The following is a 16,327-nucleotide window of genomic DNA, read 5'->3' on the forward strand; positions in this document are numbered from 1 at the left end:
AAAAAACACATTCATTGAAAGCAATGCAAAGTTGCAACATTATCTTACTGCAAATGGGTAAGCACCTAAATGATTGTCAGCTTTATGCTCCCACTGATGATATAATGGCCAATTTCCATAGCGGGAAGAGATGGGCATGTCGGACTGGGTTCAACTGGGCTCCTGTTCATCGACTTAAGCCAGTAACCTGCTTTTGGAGGTGATGTGAGAAATACTTGACCCATACTCTCAGCTGCCATGATGTGGGTAGATTCCAAATAGGCACCTCATCAAGGTAACGCCACAAAATGCAAATACTCTTCCCTCACTCATCTAATGGAACAACCACAAATAACTCTCCCTATGTTCTATGTCCAGTGCAGCAGACACTTGGGTGTTTTTTTAATATATTGCCTTGGGCAGCAGGGTAGCATGGTGGTTAGCATAAATGCTTCACAGCTCCAGGGTCCCAGGTTCGATTCCCGGCTGGGTTACTGTCTGTGTGGAGTCTGCACGTCCTCCCCCTGTGTGCGTGGGTTTCCTCCGGGTGCTCCGGTTTCCTCCCACAGTCCAAAGATGTGCGGGTTAGGTGGATTGGCCATGCTAAATTGCCCGTAGTGTCCTAATAAAAGTAAGGTTAAGGGGGGGGCTTGTTGGGTTACGGGTATAGTGTGGATATGTAGGTTTGAGTAGGGTGATCATGGCTCGGCACAACATTGAGGGCCGAAGGGCCTGTTCTGTGCTGTACTGTTCTATCTATGTATATCTCAATCTGCCAGTTCCCAGAGCCTGCACACTGCCCAATAAAGTGCCCAATAATTGATACCTCTCCAGAACAAAGAATTGTCCATGTTGGGAATCTGGGGCAGCACGGTGGTGCAGTGGTTAGCACTGCTGCCCCAACGGTGCCAAGGATCCGGATCACTGTCCGTGTGGAGGATATTCTCCCCATGTCTGCGTGGGTCTCATCGCCACAACCCAAAAAGATGTGCAGGTTAGGTGGATTGGCCATGCTAAATTGCCATTTAATTGGAAAAAATGAACTGGGCACTCTACATTTAAAAAAAAGAAGAAATGGCAGCTGGTTACCATTCCAGGATTCCGGAGTCCAATTCCCAGGGTTTCCGATTTTTAACAATGCCTTTCAAGGGTTCTGACTGGTTTTGGTCGTGAACTGCCACCCCACATTACCCGACTGGCCAGCTCCACTGCGGGGCAAATCATGTTCGAGTCCTCTGCAGTTTCCATACAGTCGCGTCAGCTTTTCAATAGGTTGTGTTGACAACACCTCAGAGGTGTTATGAACATAATCAGCATGAGGGAACCTTTTGAAAGATAATGTCAAAAGATCATCTTCCTGCCCGCCTTGCTAAGGTATGCACCCCCCCCCCCCCCCACTAATCTCTCCGCAATCTTAGCCAAGTCTCATCATGCACCCCTGAGTAGACATGCATTGGTAGAGAAACACCTGAGTCCCTGGGAAAACATTTTTTTTTAGAACTTACAGTGTAGAAGGAGGCCATTCGGCCCATCGAGTCCGCACCGGCTCTTGCAAAGAGCACCCTACGTATCTACCCTATCCCCGTAACCCAGTAACCCCCACTTAACATATTTTTTGGACACTAAGGGCAATTTAGCCATGGCCAATCCACCTAACCTGCACATCTTCAGACTGTGGGAGGAAATGGAGCACCCAGAGGAAACCCACGCAGACACGGGGAGAGCACGCAGCCTCCGCACAGACAGTGACCCAGCCGGGAATCGAACCTGGGGCCGTGGAACTGTGAAGCAACTGTGCTAACCATTATGTTACCGTGCTGCCCGTTAGATTGCTAGGCATTGCTAGATTTACTGATCTGGCTCTGTGATCTCTGCTGTCACTTGCGCAATGTTCATATATGCAAGATAAAAAGGTTAAGTACTATCAGTTTCTGCTATTGATACTTTAATTGACACAGAGGAGGTATGAAGAGGCCTCTGGAAGGTTAGGGGGGTGAAGGTTGGGGTCCTGGAAGTGGTGAGCCCAAAAGGGGACGTGCGAAGGCCTGAAAAGGCCTCAGCGACCACATAGTGGGGTGTCATCACTTGGAGGGAGGGGGGCAATGCCCATGTGTGTGGGAGGGGGTGACTTTGCCCATGGGTGGTGGGGGGGGGGGGGGGGGAGTCCCACAAGCGCACTTAGAAATTGGGGTACCCTTTCAAAATGGTGGCCCGATCTGTGAGGAGCCGGTCTGGCCAGCGAGCTCAGCTCCCCAATGATGAAAATAATTCTAAATGTAGGCTTGACCGGCGAGAACTCCCGAGGGCCCAAAATAGTGACAAAGAGTGGTTAGATAGCAGTGAGGAACCTGGCAGCAGCACCAGGGTGAAACTCACAGCAAAACCCACCACAAATGACACTGAGAAACATTTCTGTTAGATCACGGCCAGAGTTTGAGGGCACGAGGGAAAGGAAACAAACATAAAATATAAAATGAAGACAAAGGAGGTAACTAAAGAATGACTTTCACTGAATTGCACAGTTGAGCCAACAGATCTACGCCAATGTTAATGATCCACGCGGACATCCTCCCAGTCCCTCCTCATCTCACTCCATTAACATGTCCGTCTGTTCCTTTATCCCTCATTTAATTTCCTTATTTGGCTTCTCCTTAAATGAATCTCTACTCAACTGCTCCCTGTGGCAGCAAGTTCCATATTCTCACCAGTAAGAGGAAACAAGAAAGAGAAAAATGCTTGTTCTTCCCAGCTCATGTCGTTTCCTCATTTACATGTGATGTCAGATTCCGTAAGCTGATTAAATTCAGATAGCAAAACAGAAAGCTGGTTGTCAGCCTGTTGAAAATACGCAGGATGAGCTCCTCCGCTGAAACAGGAGAGGAGTTCTGAATGCGGTAACAGGTATATTCACACAGGCTCGTCAGATGTCAAGGGCAGTTAGGGGGATGGGCAACAAATGCAGGCTTTGCCAGCGATACTCACATCCAATGAAAAAATATACAGTAAAAGAACTTCACCTCCATCTCCGAGCGCTTTCCTCTCATCGAAGTGTCTGGGGAGAGAGCGAGAGAGCAAAAGAGAGAATCACAGAGAACGAGAGATACAAAGAGAGAGAAATGCAGAGAGGGAGAGGGAGAGGAGGAAATGCAAAGAGCAAGAGAGAGATACGGCGGGAAGGAGGGAGAGTGAGCTACGCATAGAGAGATAAAGAGGATGAGCCAGGGAGACAGCGAGAGATACGCAGTGAGACAAGACAGGGTGAGGAACACACAAAGAGAGAGCTGCCAGAGTTTGGGGAATGGGGAAGAAAGAGAAATGTAAAGGGAGCGAGGGAGAGCGAGTGATGCAGAAGAAGACAAAGTGAGATCAGCTGGTCTAAGGATGCACCCGTAACACGGGTTCCTGAAGTCCAGGTCTCCCAAAGCTGGCTGCAACTCCAAAATATGTTTTTTTTAGCAAACTGGAACTTGCGTGCCAGCATACTCAGTCAAGTCGCTGAGTCTGCTGCCCATTCCACCAAGACCCATCTGCTGGGCATAATGCAGCAATGGAATAGCATGAATATCAATCAAAACACACAGTAAGAGTCAGGCTTCATCACATCCAGCAGAGATCAGAGGTGTGAATATTTCTCTTCCAGGCTTGCTTTAAAATGGTAATAGAGGAGGGTGAGAATCAAAGACTAAAAGACGAAAGCCAGGAAAAATAAAGTTGATCTGATGTTTTTTTCCCTGTGCCCAGTCCCTGTGGGAAAGGAAATATTCAATACAGCTTCTTTGAAACAAGATGCCCTTCAAAAGAAACTGAATTATATATTTGTTTTCACTCTGATTCCATTTTGAAAACACACACAAAAATAAATAAAATGGAGGAGTTAAATTGACCTTTGAAAGGTCAGCCTCCACCAGAAACATGACAGGGTTTCTGAAGTCATCTTAAAATCATAGAATTTCATAGAATTTACAGTGTAGAAGGAGGCCATTTGGCCCATCGAGTCTGTACTGGCCCTTGGAAAGAGCACCCTACTTTAGCCCACGCCTCCACTCTATTCCCGTAATCCAGTAACCCCACCTAACCTTTTGGACACTACGGGGCAATTTATTACGGTCAAGCCACCTAACCTGCACATCTTTCGACTGTGGGAGGAAACCGGAGCACCCGGAGGAAACCCACGCAGACGCAGGGAGAATTCACTTGGGATTATTTACTGTACACAAGACACAAAAATGCATACCTATACTCCCAAGGTTTCAGTACTCCAACTCTGGCCAGTTTAACTCTATTGACTGGGCAGCGGGTTTGTGATGCAGGGCGACGCCAGCAGTGTGCGTTCAATTCCCCGTACCAGCTGAGGTTATCTGTGAACGTCCCGCCTTCTCAACGTTGTCCCATGCCTGAGGTGTGGTGACCCTCAGGTTAAATAACCACCAGTCAGCTCCCCCCCCCCTCAAAGCGGAAAGCAGCCCACGGTCATCTGGGATGATGGTGACTTCATTTTTTACTCCAACCCTGGCCTCTTGCATATCTCCAATTTCCTTCATTCCATTGGTGCCTACGTCATCACCTGGGCCCTAAACTCTGGAGCTCTCTTCTTAAATCTCTTTGCCTCTCTAGCTCGCTCACTTCCTTTAAAGTGCATCTGCAAACTCTACTTCTTTGGTCTTAATGTCTCTTTCTGTCATTGTGTGACTAATTTTGGCTGATAATGCTCCTGTGAAGGGGCCTTTTTACTACATTAAAGGTGTGATATAGAATCAAATAGTTGTTTGTCCGTTAGATCGTCCACAATAACCATAGGATTTGTCAAGGTGGTTAATCAACAACCCCATTGCTTTGCTAATGAATTATGCAAATTTCAGGATACCAGAAGGCAATCAGGTCAACCCGGATTGTTAGAGTTTGCAATTCCTGTGACAAACTAACCTCCACATTCTGACCTCCTCAGTTTGCATGCTTTCCTTTCATTGATACTCTTCCTCAAGTTTACAGAAAAGCCGATATCAAATTAGATGTTGACGGACTGAAAAAGTATGAAAGACGGTGAAGCTTTGTCTTTTGTCGAATTGGATAGCGTGACGTCAATTTAAACAAGTTGTTGGTTTGTGAACTTGTCCCCCAGGTGCCAAGTTGTTTTCTTCACTCGCTGGCAATACAAATACACCGACACACTTCACCTACCAGCCCAGACAGCCTCTCAGTGGTCTCGGCTTGGGTGATCAATGCTGGTCCTGCAGCGACATCCCACATCCCGTGTATGGAGGCCAACTGTAAGGAGGACAGTAAATGTGGGTTCCTGGGGATACTGGCTTGTGGGAGGCTGCTGCATTGGCCTAGTGCTCTCAGACAGACACATGTATCTGCTTCCTCACATTTACAGATGAGCAAAGGCCTGACAAAGGCCTGGAACCCATGAAATGATGGATAAATTATGCAAATTTAGGGCAGCACGGTGGCACAGAAGGTTAGCACTGCTGCCTCACGGCGCTGAGGTCCCAGGTTCGATCCCGGCTCTGGGTCACTGTCCGTGTGGAGTTTGAACATTCTCCCCGTGTCTGGGTGGGTTTCGCCCCCACAACCCAAAGATGTGCAGGGTAGGTGGATTGGCCACGCTAAATTGCCCCTTAATTGGAAAAAATTAATTGGGTACTCTAAATTTATTTTTTTTAATTATGCAAATTTCAAGACTTCCATTCACGTAGCCCCTTCCATCAACACTGGATCTCCTGAGGATCTTCCCAGGGAATGAGGTACTTTCTGAAGGATGGGGTGTGATCTATTGGCCACGCCCGACTCGGGACACGATGAGGCGTCTCGCGAGATTTACCGGCCTCATCCCTTGCGAGATCTAACGAGAGCTCACGAGGCGTCACGATCAGGAAATCGCCCGTTGAGATCAGGACCCTGATTTGCATATTCAAGTGAGCAGTTAGGCTCACTTGAATATGTCTATTCAGCACCTGGGGCCGAATGGCTTCGGTTCGGAGACCCCGAGCACTGGTTTCCATAAAAGTGTGCCAGCAGTTTTGGGGGGGGGGTTCGTTCCCCAGGCTATCAGGGCCCCTGGGTGATTGGGTTCTGGGCAAGCTGGTACCCTGCCCCGGGCACTGTGGCACTGCCAGCCTGGCATCCAGTCAGTGCTACCCAGGTATCAGCCTGGCAATGCTTTCCTTGCTGAGGCCCAGAAATTAAGCAGGGCCCTGATTAATTGCGGGGTCGTTCTCTGCGCTGCCAGTGCCAGGAGACCACCGGCCAAACGCGTTCGACACGGGATTCTGTTTCATTTCCATCAACTCACGCCCATAGTGATTGCTGTAATGTGGGAAATGTAGCAGCCAATTTCCACAAAGCAAAACTCCACAAACACCAATGTGAAAATGTCCTAATAATGTATCTGTGTGACAATGGTTCAGGAATAAAAACTAGCCAGGATACCAAGGTCAACTCCACTGCATGTCTCCGCAATAGTGCCATGGATTCTTCTATATCCACCCAAAAAGGCAGACAGAGCATCTTGCTGAAAAGGCGACATCTCCAATAGAGTAGTACTCCCTCATTACTGCACTGGAGTGGTTGATTTTTATGCTGAAGGTTTTGAAGTGGGATTCAACCCCACCTGAGTCAGAGGCGAGCGTGTTACCAATTGAGTCACAGTTGACCCATGACTTCTGGAGGCCCCGCGATCTGGGGCAACAGTCGAATAATTACCACAAATATTTTGGGCTGTCCAGTGAAGGTGGACACACCACATCCAAGATCCCTGCCTGGCATCCAATTTACACAAAACAACATCAAGTAGGCACACTAATTCTCAAACATGATTGGCTGGGATATTGAAGAATACGCTCTTTTCATCATCAGTTCTGATTCTCAAGCAACTATAATGTTTACTTTTATCAAATGGCTGAGGAAAACCCACCTCTGTAGCTGATTCCTTGAAGCTTGTTTGTGGTGTTGCTGTCCCAACTCTCCCTCAACCAGCTCAGGGAGACACGAATGACACAGCAACCAAGGTGGCACCATCTACTGGGGTAAACTTTGTTTCTTATCTTCCCCCTGGCTCTGGGAAAGGAACCCTCCCTGGTGTTGGCCTCCCTCACCTCTAGAGGCAGCGTTGCCTTATTTGGCAACAGGCATTTAAGGGGAATATCTTCAGGAATGTAGGAGCGAGGAGCAGGGAGTCGGCCAATGAGTGGGGAGAATGTGGAACTTGCTACCACAAGAAGTAGTTGAATGGCGTAGTTAGATAAACAGATGGAAGAGGAAGGAAGAGAAGGATATGTTAATAGGGTTGGAATAAATAAGAATGAGAGGAAGTTTGTGTGGAACAAAAACGCAAACTTATGGCTTCACCTAAAATCCATCTAGAGTATTTGTCTGAACTATTATTTGTGGGAACGGATTCCACAGACTCATCGTTCTCTGGGTGAAGCAGTTTCTCCTCAATTCCCTGTTGGATTTATTAGTGACTATCTTATGTTTATGGTTTCCAGTTTTGGTCTTCACCTCAAGTGGTAACATGCGTTAACAACATTTACCTCATCAAACCCCTTCATAATTTTAAAGACCTCAATTCGGTCACCCCCCAGCTTTCACTGTGCTCGGGAAAAGAGTTTGCTCTCTCCTGATCGGTGCAACTTCTCAGGTCTGCTATCGTCCCAGTCAAGTCATTTTGGTTTAGTGGACTAAACAGCTGGCTTGTAATGCAGAACAAGGCAGCGGCGCGGGTTCAATTCCCGTACCAGCCTCCCCGAACAGGCGAATGTGGCGACTCGGTGCTTTTCACTGTAACTTCATTGAAGCCTACTTGTGACAATAAGCGATTATTATTATTCTCAAGTTCCTTTTGTGACGGGCGGCATGGTGGGGCAGTGCTTAGCGCTGCTGCCTTCCGGGGTCGAGTTCCATCCCGGCCCCGGGTCACTGTCCATGTGGAGTTTTCACATTCTCCCCGTGTCTGCGTGGGTCTCACGCCCACAACCCAAAAAGATGTGCAGGGCAGGTGCATTGGCCACGCTAAATTACCCCTTAATTGGGGAAAAAAGAGAATTGGGTATTCCAAAAAGTTTTTTAAAGTCCCTTTGTGTCCTTTTGATTAATAATTGAAAGCTGATCTGTGAACAGAATGGGGCCACATCATGGCCTCCGTGGCTCAAGGGCTCTGCTTCACCCAGCTGACTCACAGGAATTTGTAAAGTGATGATCTGGATTCTAAAAACTCAAGATGGCTAATAATTAAACATGATTGTGGAGGAGTCTCCTCTACCCAGACAAAGGGCAGCTGAAGAGCAAAGGCATAATACCAGCAGCATGGGCTGTAACGTCCCAGCTCCCCAGCATCAGATGGGGGTGGTTACCCCAAAGATGCACTGTGGAGTCCCTCGCGGAGGCTCCCAGGTGTGAGTTTGCTTGTTAATTGGCCTGAAATGCAAACCTCCTCTGGGCCATTGCCCTGTACTGGGAGCCATTCAAAAATGTGATTTAAATCGCAAACTTCGGATGGTTCTGCCAGCACTGCATCTATCGCTACCCAGGGAGAGGTAGAAGAATTGAAACTTCCTGTAACGCCTGAGCAACGATTGGTAAAACACCAGGACGCTCCCCACCAGACTCCCCTCACGCACACGACTATCCCAGTCCCACCCCAAACCCCAAGGGTTTCCCCCAACTTCGGGGGGGTGGGGGGGGGGGGGGGGGCAGGGAGATTCCCGTTGCCTGCAGCGGCGAGAAAGATCCTGCCATTCAGCGGTATTTTGCCAACGAGGAATTTCCCATCGCGGCCACTCTCTCCTGCACTGCCGAGCTGGGACATTTTTAAAGGCAGGCCCAATCTATTGACACCACCCTTTTGAGGGCGTGGCTTCAAGACCCCCCCCCCACCCCACTTCAGAGCCCCCCCCCCCCCCTCACCTCCCCTCTTGTGGGCAAGGGTCCCCCAGACCCAATCCTTGGCATGGGCAACCTGGCACCCGCGCAGCTTGACACTGCTAGCCTGGCACCCTGGCAAGGTCTTTGGCAGTCTGGCAATTTCACCTCAGGTACCCTGGCCGTGTCAGGTGGGCATCGCTGGCATGCCCTGATGGCAATGCCACGGTGCCAGACTGGCATTGTCAAGGTGCCCAGGTGCCAGGGTGCCACCCTGCTCAGTGCCTGACCACCCGGGGGCCTCAAGTCAGCTGATTCCCTGATTGCCACCCCGATTGGTTCATGACTTTGTGAGCCATACCAAACGGCGCCCTGTAGATGCCTCGCTGGCGAGGCTCGTGAACTGGATGAGCACTTCATTTCTCGGCCTTCTGGCGAAGATCAAGTGTCAGATCAATACCAAGATAAGGTGCAATCCCTTTTCGTGTCAGCTTGGATCTTGTATCCCTCTTTTGTGGAGATCATGAAACATGCCGCTGTGCAGAGGGACCTGGGTGTCCCAGTGCATCAGTCACAAAAAGTTGGTTTACAGGTGCAACAGGTGATTAAGAAGGCGAATGGAGTTTTGTCCTTCATTACTAGAGGGATGGAGTTTAAAACTAGGGAGATTATACTGCAACTACAGAAGGTGTTAGTGAGACCACACCTGGAGTATTGGGTTCAGTTTTCGTCCCCTTACCTGAGAAAGAACGTATTGGCACGGGATGGTGTGCAGAGGAGATTCACTAGGTTAATCCCAGAGCTGAAGGGGTTGGATTATGAGGAGAGGTTGAGTAGACTGGGGCTGTGCTCGTTGGAAGTTAGAAGGATGAGGGGGGATCTTATAGAAACATATAAAATTATGAAGGGAATAGATAGGATAGATGCGGGCAGGTTGTTTCCAATGGCGGGTGAAAGCAGAACTAGGGGGCATAGCCTCAAAATAAGGGAAAGTAGATTTAGGACTGTTTAGGAGGAAATTCTTCGCCCAAAGGGTTGTGAATCTATGGAATTCCTTGACCAGTGAAGCAGTTGAGGCTCCTTCATTAAATGTTTTCAAGATAAAGACATAGTTTTTTGAAGAATAAAGGGATTAAGGGTTATGGTGTTCGGGCGGGAAAGTGGAGCTGAGTCCACAAAAGATCAGCCATGATCTCATTGAATGGTGGAGCAGGCTCGAGGGGCCAGATGGCCTACTCCTGCTCCTAGTTCTTATATTCTTGTGAATTGGGCTTCAATTTCAATTTGAATTGTTTTTTGGAGCAAGCATTGAGATGGACTCAGGGATTACTCCGTCCACATTTAAGGATGGGATTTTTAAAAAGTAAAGAATTGGGTGCGGGCATATTTAAATATGCCAGTCGCATGCCTGCATCTTTCCCAACCAAATGGGCTCTCGTATCTTCTGAACATCAAAATAAATGTTATAATTTTAAAAAATAAATTGAGATTACCCAATTGATTTTTTCCAATTAAGGGGCAATTTTGCGTGGCCAATCCACCTACCCTGCACAACTTTGGGTTGTGGAGGTGAAACCCACGCAAACACAGGGAGAATGTGCAAACTCCACGCGGACATTTCCCCAGAGCCGGGATCGAACCTGGGACCTCGGCGCGTGAGGCAGCAGAGCTAACCACTGCACTGCCGTGCTGCACATAAATTTTAACGCTGACCAGCAAATGCTGTGAACAGCTGGTTGCCCAAGGATCACCTGAGGTCTTATGGAGTTAAAACCACTCCCTTGTCTCAAGGGACAACCAAAGGAACATTCCAGGATGCCCTTTCCTGAAACAGATTCAAAAAGGTAATTTCAAATTGAATGAGTCTTTCAAACACAAAGGTTTTGGCTGTCTCAAACTCCCAAGGTTTCAAATAACAGGATGCATCATCAACACATCACCCTTCTTTTGGAAAATGGACTTTGAACTGGCACGAGTCACATGATGAGGAAGCCATTTTGTTGTCTATTTCAAAACTCCAGCAAGAAACTGTTTGCAAACAGAATTCCACCGAACATCATTGAACCCTCTGCAGGTCACCCATGCAACCCTGGTAATAGGCAACAATGCCTTGAAAGTGCAAGAAGGCTTCATCCCAACCTGCTCGAAGTTTATCTGCGAATCATCTTCCTGCTAATTCAAGGACTTGAAACGTCCCAACTTACTGAAAATCCTGTGCTTTACAAGATCTTCACTTGAGCTAAAGCATTAACTCATCTAAGAAACTACAGGCCTTTCATGAAAGAGACTGCAATATTTATAAGTTGTAACTGTAACATTTTATCTTAATTGATATCTAATCTTTGGGTGTGTGATAGTGTGTGTGAGACAAACAAGTGAGATGTTATATTTTTGATGTTTGGGGTAAGTGTGTAATAATAAATAACCTTCTTGGGGCTAATAACCTTCTTTGCCACAATACTAAGATAAAGCCAGGAATGGAAACTAAAAACTTGCTTTGTCAGTTTCACAATGAATCAGTCGAGAAGAATAAATAAACTTCAACAAAATTTAAAATGAGAAATATTTTTTCTTAAACCAAAGATTAATCAAAAATCAGAGATAAAATGTTGAAAGGTATTTAACCACACATTATAGGTCTGTCAATTGTGTTCACTTCTTCCATTATAAATTCCTATATCTGCATTTATAATGGAGCTTGCCTTTGCAGACTTGTAATCACAGCTTCTTGCACTTAAACTTGAAAGTGCCACACACGCAAAATCTGCCATTCATTTCCATCTGACTTCCTCCCAGATTAGTCATAAACTGAAAAAATATTCTTTTCCAAGTGAAGGAAAGCAATTAACCTCTGACTGACCTCATTGGGTGCGTGTGCACAGATATCAGATATTAGGCTGCAGATATTTTCTTAAAGGAACATGCCATTAAACATGCACCAAGGTTAGCAACAGAATACATAGATGATTTGGAGTTGGGGGACCAAGGGCAATGTGTCCAAGTTTGCAGACGACATTAAGATGAGTGGTAAAGCAAAAAGTGCAGAGGATACTGGAAGTCTGCAGAGGGATTTAGATAGTTTAAGTGAATGGGCTAGGGTCTGGCAGATGGAATACAATGTTAACAAATGTCAGGTTATCCATTTTGGTCGGAATGACAGCAAAGGGGATTATTATGATAAAATATTAAAGCATGCTGCTGTGCAGAGGGACCTCGGTGTGCTCATGCATGAGTCACAAGAAATCAGATTACAGGTGCACCAGGTGATTAAAAAGGCGAATGGAGTTTGTTCTTCATTGCAAGAGGGATGGAGTTTAAGACTAGGGAGGTTATGCTGCAACTGTTAGTGAGGCCACATTTGGAAATTGTGTTCAGTTTTGGTCTCCTTACCTGAGAAAGGACGTACTGGCACTGGAGGGTGTGCAGAGGAGATTCACTAGGTTCATCCCAGAGCTGAAGGGGTTGGATTATGAGGAGAGGTTGAGTAGACTGGGACTGTACTCGTTGGAATTTAGAAGGATGAGGGGGCATCTTACAAAACATATAAAATTATGAAGGGAATAGATAGGATAGATGCGGGCAGGTTGTTTCCACTGGTGGGTGAAAACAGAACCAGGGGGCATAACCTCAAAATAAGGGGAAGTAGATTTAGAGCTGAGTTTAGGAGGAACTTCTTCACCCAAAGGGCTGTGAACCTATGGAATTCCCTGCCCAGTGAAGCAGTTGAGGCTCCTTCAGGCACACACGGGGAGAACGTGAAAACTCCACATAGACAGTCGCCCAAAGCCGGAATCGAACCCAGGTCCCTGGCGCTGTGAGGCAGCAGTGCTAACCACTGTGCCACCGGTACCCATTAATCTGTGAATTCTTTTTCGTTTCAAATATTTTTCCATTTTCAATTTTTGAATTTCTGGACAGTGCTCCTTTCACTGTTGCAACTTGGTTTTATCTAAAATAATAATAATAATAATAATCTTTATTAGCATCACAAGTAGGCTTACATTTAACACTGCAATGAAGTTACTGTGAAAATCAGATCGTTATTGTCACACTTGTTTCATTTTGAAGATATTGGCACAAAGGATGAAAAGGTTATGCTTTTTTTAAATGTAGAGTACTCAATTCTCTTTCTTTTCCAATTAAGGGGCAATTTAGCATGGTCCACCTAGGCTGCACATCCTTTGGGCTGTGGAAACGAAATCCACGCAAACACAGGGCTAATGTGCAAACTCCACACGGACAGTCGTGTGGAGTTTTTATATTCCCCCACACAAGCCTCCTTGACCGTCCCAAGCAAAGATTTTTGTTCAAAAGGAAATCAATGAGTGGTCGCTCTCCCACACAAACGTAAGTACACTCCTTGAAGTGGTGAAGTTAGGGCTTCCGACTCTGATGGGAGCCGGTGTGCATTACACCAGCACAGTGACATTACTGATCCTGTTAACTTCAGACAAGAAAACAGTGGATCAAAGTGACTGCACCTGACGGGCTTTATTGCTGAAAGTCTAATGGTGATGAGAGCGGAGGACTGATGGAGTCCATTACACAATTTTAACAACAAACATCATTTTAAATGGACATTAAATGACCTGTCGGAATGAAGATTTTGCTGCCTGGTCTGTGCAGAGTGATGAGGGTAAACCTATCTTTGGCTTGCCAACACTGCAGCCAGACAGTGCAGTAGTGCTTACCCTTCAGTTCATTGCCTGCCTTAAAGCTTCAACCCCTATTTGTTTGTTTTGCCACCCTCTCTTTTAGTTTAGTTTAGATTTTAGTTTAGACGGGCAGCATGGTCGGCACAGGCTTGGAGGGCCGAAGGGACTGTTCCTGTGCTGCACTTTTCTTTCTTCTTTGATCTCCAAGGAGCCTTTCTCCTGCTGTCTCTGCGTGTCAAGTACTCCTGTGGTACAGTTGAACCGCAAAGTGCCGGTGAGGTTCACGGTGGAGAAAGGAACGAGGCCAGGGCTACTTCCTGACAACTTGCTGGCCAAACCCCTTGCCTATCAACTCAAGACTCGACCCAGCCTGTCGCGGTTTAATCATAAACTCAGCTGCACATCTCGAGGGAGATGGTGGCATCGTGGTAATGTTACTGGACCAATAATCCCCAGGTCCAGGTTAATAATCTTGAGGTCACAAGTTCAAATGGAATTTTTAAAATTATGAATCTGCAACTGAAAGTTGACAATATACAAAATATAGTCAGAGTAATAGAGCCAAGGTTCTACCATCCATTGCTGAAAAAACCCCTCTTGTTCATTAATGTCTTTTCGGGAAGGAAATCTGCCGTCCTTACCCGGTCTGGCCTACATGTGACTCCAGGCCCACACCAATGTGGATAACTCTTAACTGCTCACTGAAATGATGGAGAAAGCCACTCACTTCAAGGGGAATCAAAGATGGATCTTGCCAACATCGCCCACATCCCATGAAAGGAATTTTGAAAATCCTATTTTGTACTAAGTTCCATTTACCCATTAACCCTGTGCTCTCAGTGTGACAATGGCTCAATTACCTGTCCTCAAATCTCTCTGTGGTCTCGCCCAACCCAACTTCTGACACCTGCTTCATCACCTCCCCCCAAATCCGTATCCCTCCAATTCTGGTTCCTTGCACAGTCCCAATTTTCCTCACTCTACCAATCTCTGAATTCTCCACCTCTCTACTCCACGTTTCCTTGTTTACCTACTACTTTGGCAAAGTATTTGTTCATCTATCCCAGTCGCTCCTTTTGTATATTGTCAACTTTTGCCTGTGAATCACCAAGGTATCTTTTACAAGTTAATGACACTGTATAAATACAACTTATTATTGAGCGTGTGCGATTTCCTTCCTCCTTCATTCCTTTGCTCCGCAATACTGCTTATCTGCATTTATTCCCCAGTTCTAAGAAAGGTTCAATGCCTGAAACTTCTGAAAGTAGGGGGTAAAAATATCAGCGAGAGCATTGGGCAAAATCCATTGTGCTTCCCTGAATTGAGGGAGATAGACAACTAGTGGAGTGGTACAACAACAAGAAGCTCTCCCTCAACGTCAGCAAAACTGAGATGGTCACTGACTTTAGGAAGCAAAGTATCGTACACACCCCTGTCTGTATCAATGGTGCCGAGGTGGAGATGGTTAGCAGCTTCAAATTCCTACATGCAGATATCACCAACAATCTGTCCTGGTCCACCCACGTTGACGCTACCACCAAGAAAGCACAACAGCTCCTATACTTCCTCAGGACACTAAGGAAATTTGGCATGTCCACATTGACTCCAGGGTAGCACGGTGGCGCAGGGGTTAGCACTGCTACCTGATGCCGCTGAGGTCCCAGGTTCGATCCCAGCCCGGGGGTACTGTCCGTGTGAAGTTTGCGCATTCTCCCCTAAATAGAATTCACAGTGCAGAAGGAGGCCACTCGGCCCATCGAGCCTTCACCAGCCCTTGGAAAGAACACTAAGCCCACACCTCCACCCTATCCCATAACCCAGTAACCCCACCTAACCTTTTTGGTCTCTGAGGGCAATTCAGCATAGCCAATCCACCTAAACCTGCACGTCTTTGGACTGTGGGAGGAAACTGGAGCACCCGGAGGAAACCCAGGGAGAACGTGCAGACTCTGCACAGGCAGTGACCCAGCAGGGAATCGAACCTGGGACCCTGGCGCTGTGAAGCAACGGTGCAACCGATGTGCTACCATGCCGCGTGGGTTTCCCCCCACAACCCAGAGATGTGCAGGGTAGGTGGATTGGCCATGCTAAATTGCCCCTTAATTGGAGAAAATTAATTGGGTACTCTAAATTTAAAAAGAAATGTCGACATTGACCTACTAACCTTTGCAGATGCACCATAGAAAGCATCCTATCGGGCTGCATCACAGCCTGGTATGGCAACTGCTCGGTCCAGGACCACAAGAAACCACAGAGAGTCGTGAACACAGCCCAGTCCATCACACGAACCTGCCTCCCATCCACTGACTCCAGCTACACCTCCTGCTGCCTGGGGAAAGCAGGCAGCATAATCAAAGATCCCTCCCACCTGGCTTACTCACTCTTCTAACTTCTTCCATCGGGCAGGAGATACAAAAGTCTGAGAACACCCACTAACCGATTCAAAACCAGCTTCTTCCCCATTGTTACCAGACTCCTGAATTACCCTTTTATGGACTGAACGGATCTCTCCACGCGTCTTTTTTTTCAATTTTAGATTACCCAATTATTATTTTTCAATTAAGGGGCAATTTAGCGTGGCCAATGGACATACCCTACACGCCTTTAGGTTGTGGGGTGAGACCCACTCAGACACTGGGAGAATGTGAAAACTTCCCACAGTGACAGTGAGGCAGCAGTGCTAACCTCTCTCCACACATCTTCTCCACTGAGAAGTACTGTACTTCACCCAATGTCTGTGTCAATGTATAATTTACAAATTTAGCATATGCCCTATGTTTTTCATATATGGAACGATCTGTCTGGCCTGTACGCAGAACAATACTTTTCAC

At 46.9% G+C, this 16,327-nt stretch overlaps 1 protein-coding gene across 6 annotated transcripts in view; it reads right to left on the minus strand.

Moving 5' to 3' along the window:
- Positions 1-16,327, minus strand: part of LOC119965495 (protocadherin-1-like) — a 453,693-nt gene that overhangs the window by 61,307 nt on the left and 376,059 nt on the right. For 2 of the 6 annotated variants that reach the window (XR_005460524.1, XM_038796354.1), the window contains one exon: positions 2,997-3,031. The exons of the other annotated variants lie outside the window; for them this stretch is intronic. Coding sequence is in view for 1 of the 2 variants with exons in the window: in XM_038796354.1 (XP_038652282.1) it covers positions 2,997-3,031 (35 nt within the window). In the remaining variant the exon portion in view is untranslated. The remainder of the gene's footprint in view (positions 1-2,996; positions 3,032-16,327) is intronic. 6 annotated transcript variants of the gene reach the window in all.

The sequence above is a fragment of the Scyliorhinus canicula genome, chromosome 4 (genome assembly GCF_902713615.1).
Source record: "Scyliorhinus canicula chromosome 4, sScyCan1.1, whole genome shotgun sequence".
Taxonomy (NCBI): domain Eukaryota; kingdom Metazoa; phylum Chordata; class Chondrichthyes; order Carcharhiniformes; family Scyliorhinidae; genus Scyliorhinus; species Scyliorhinus canicula.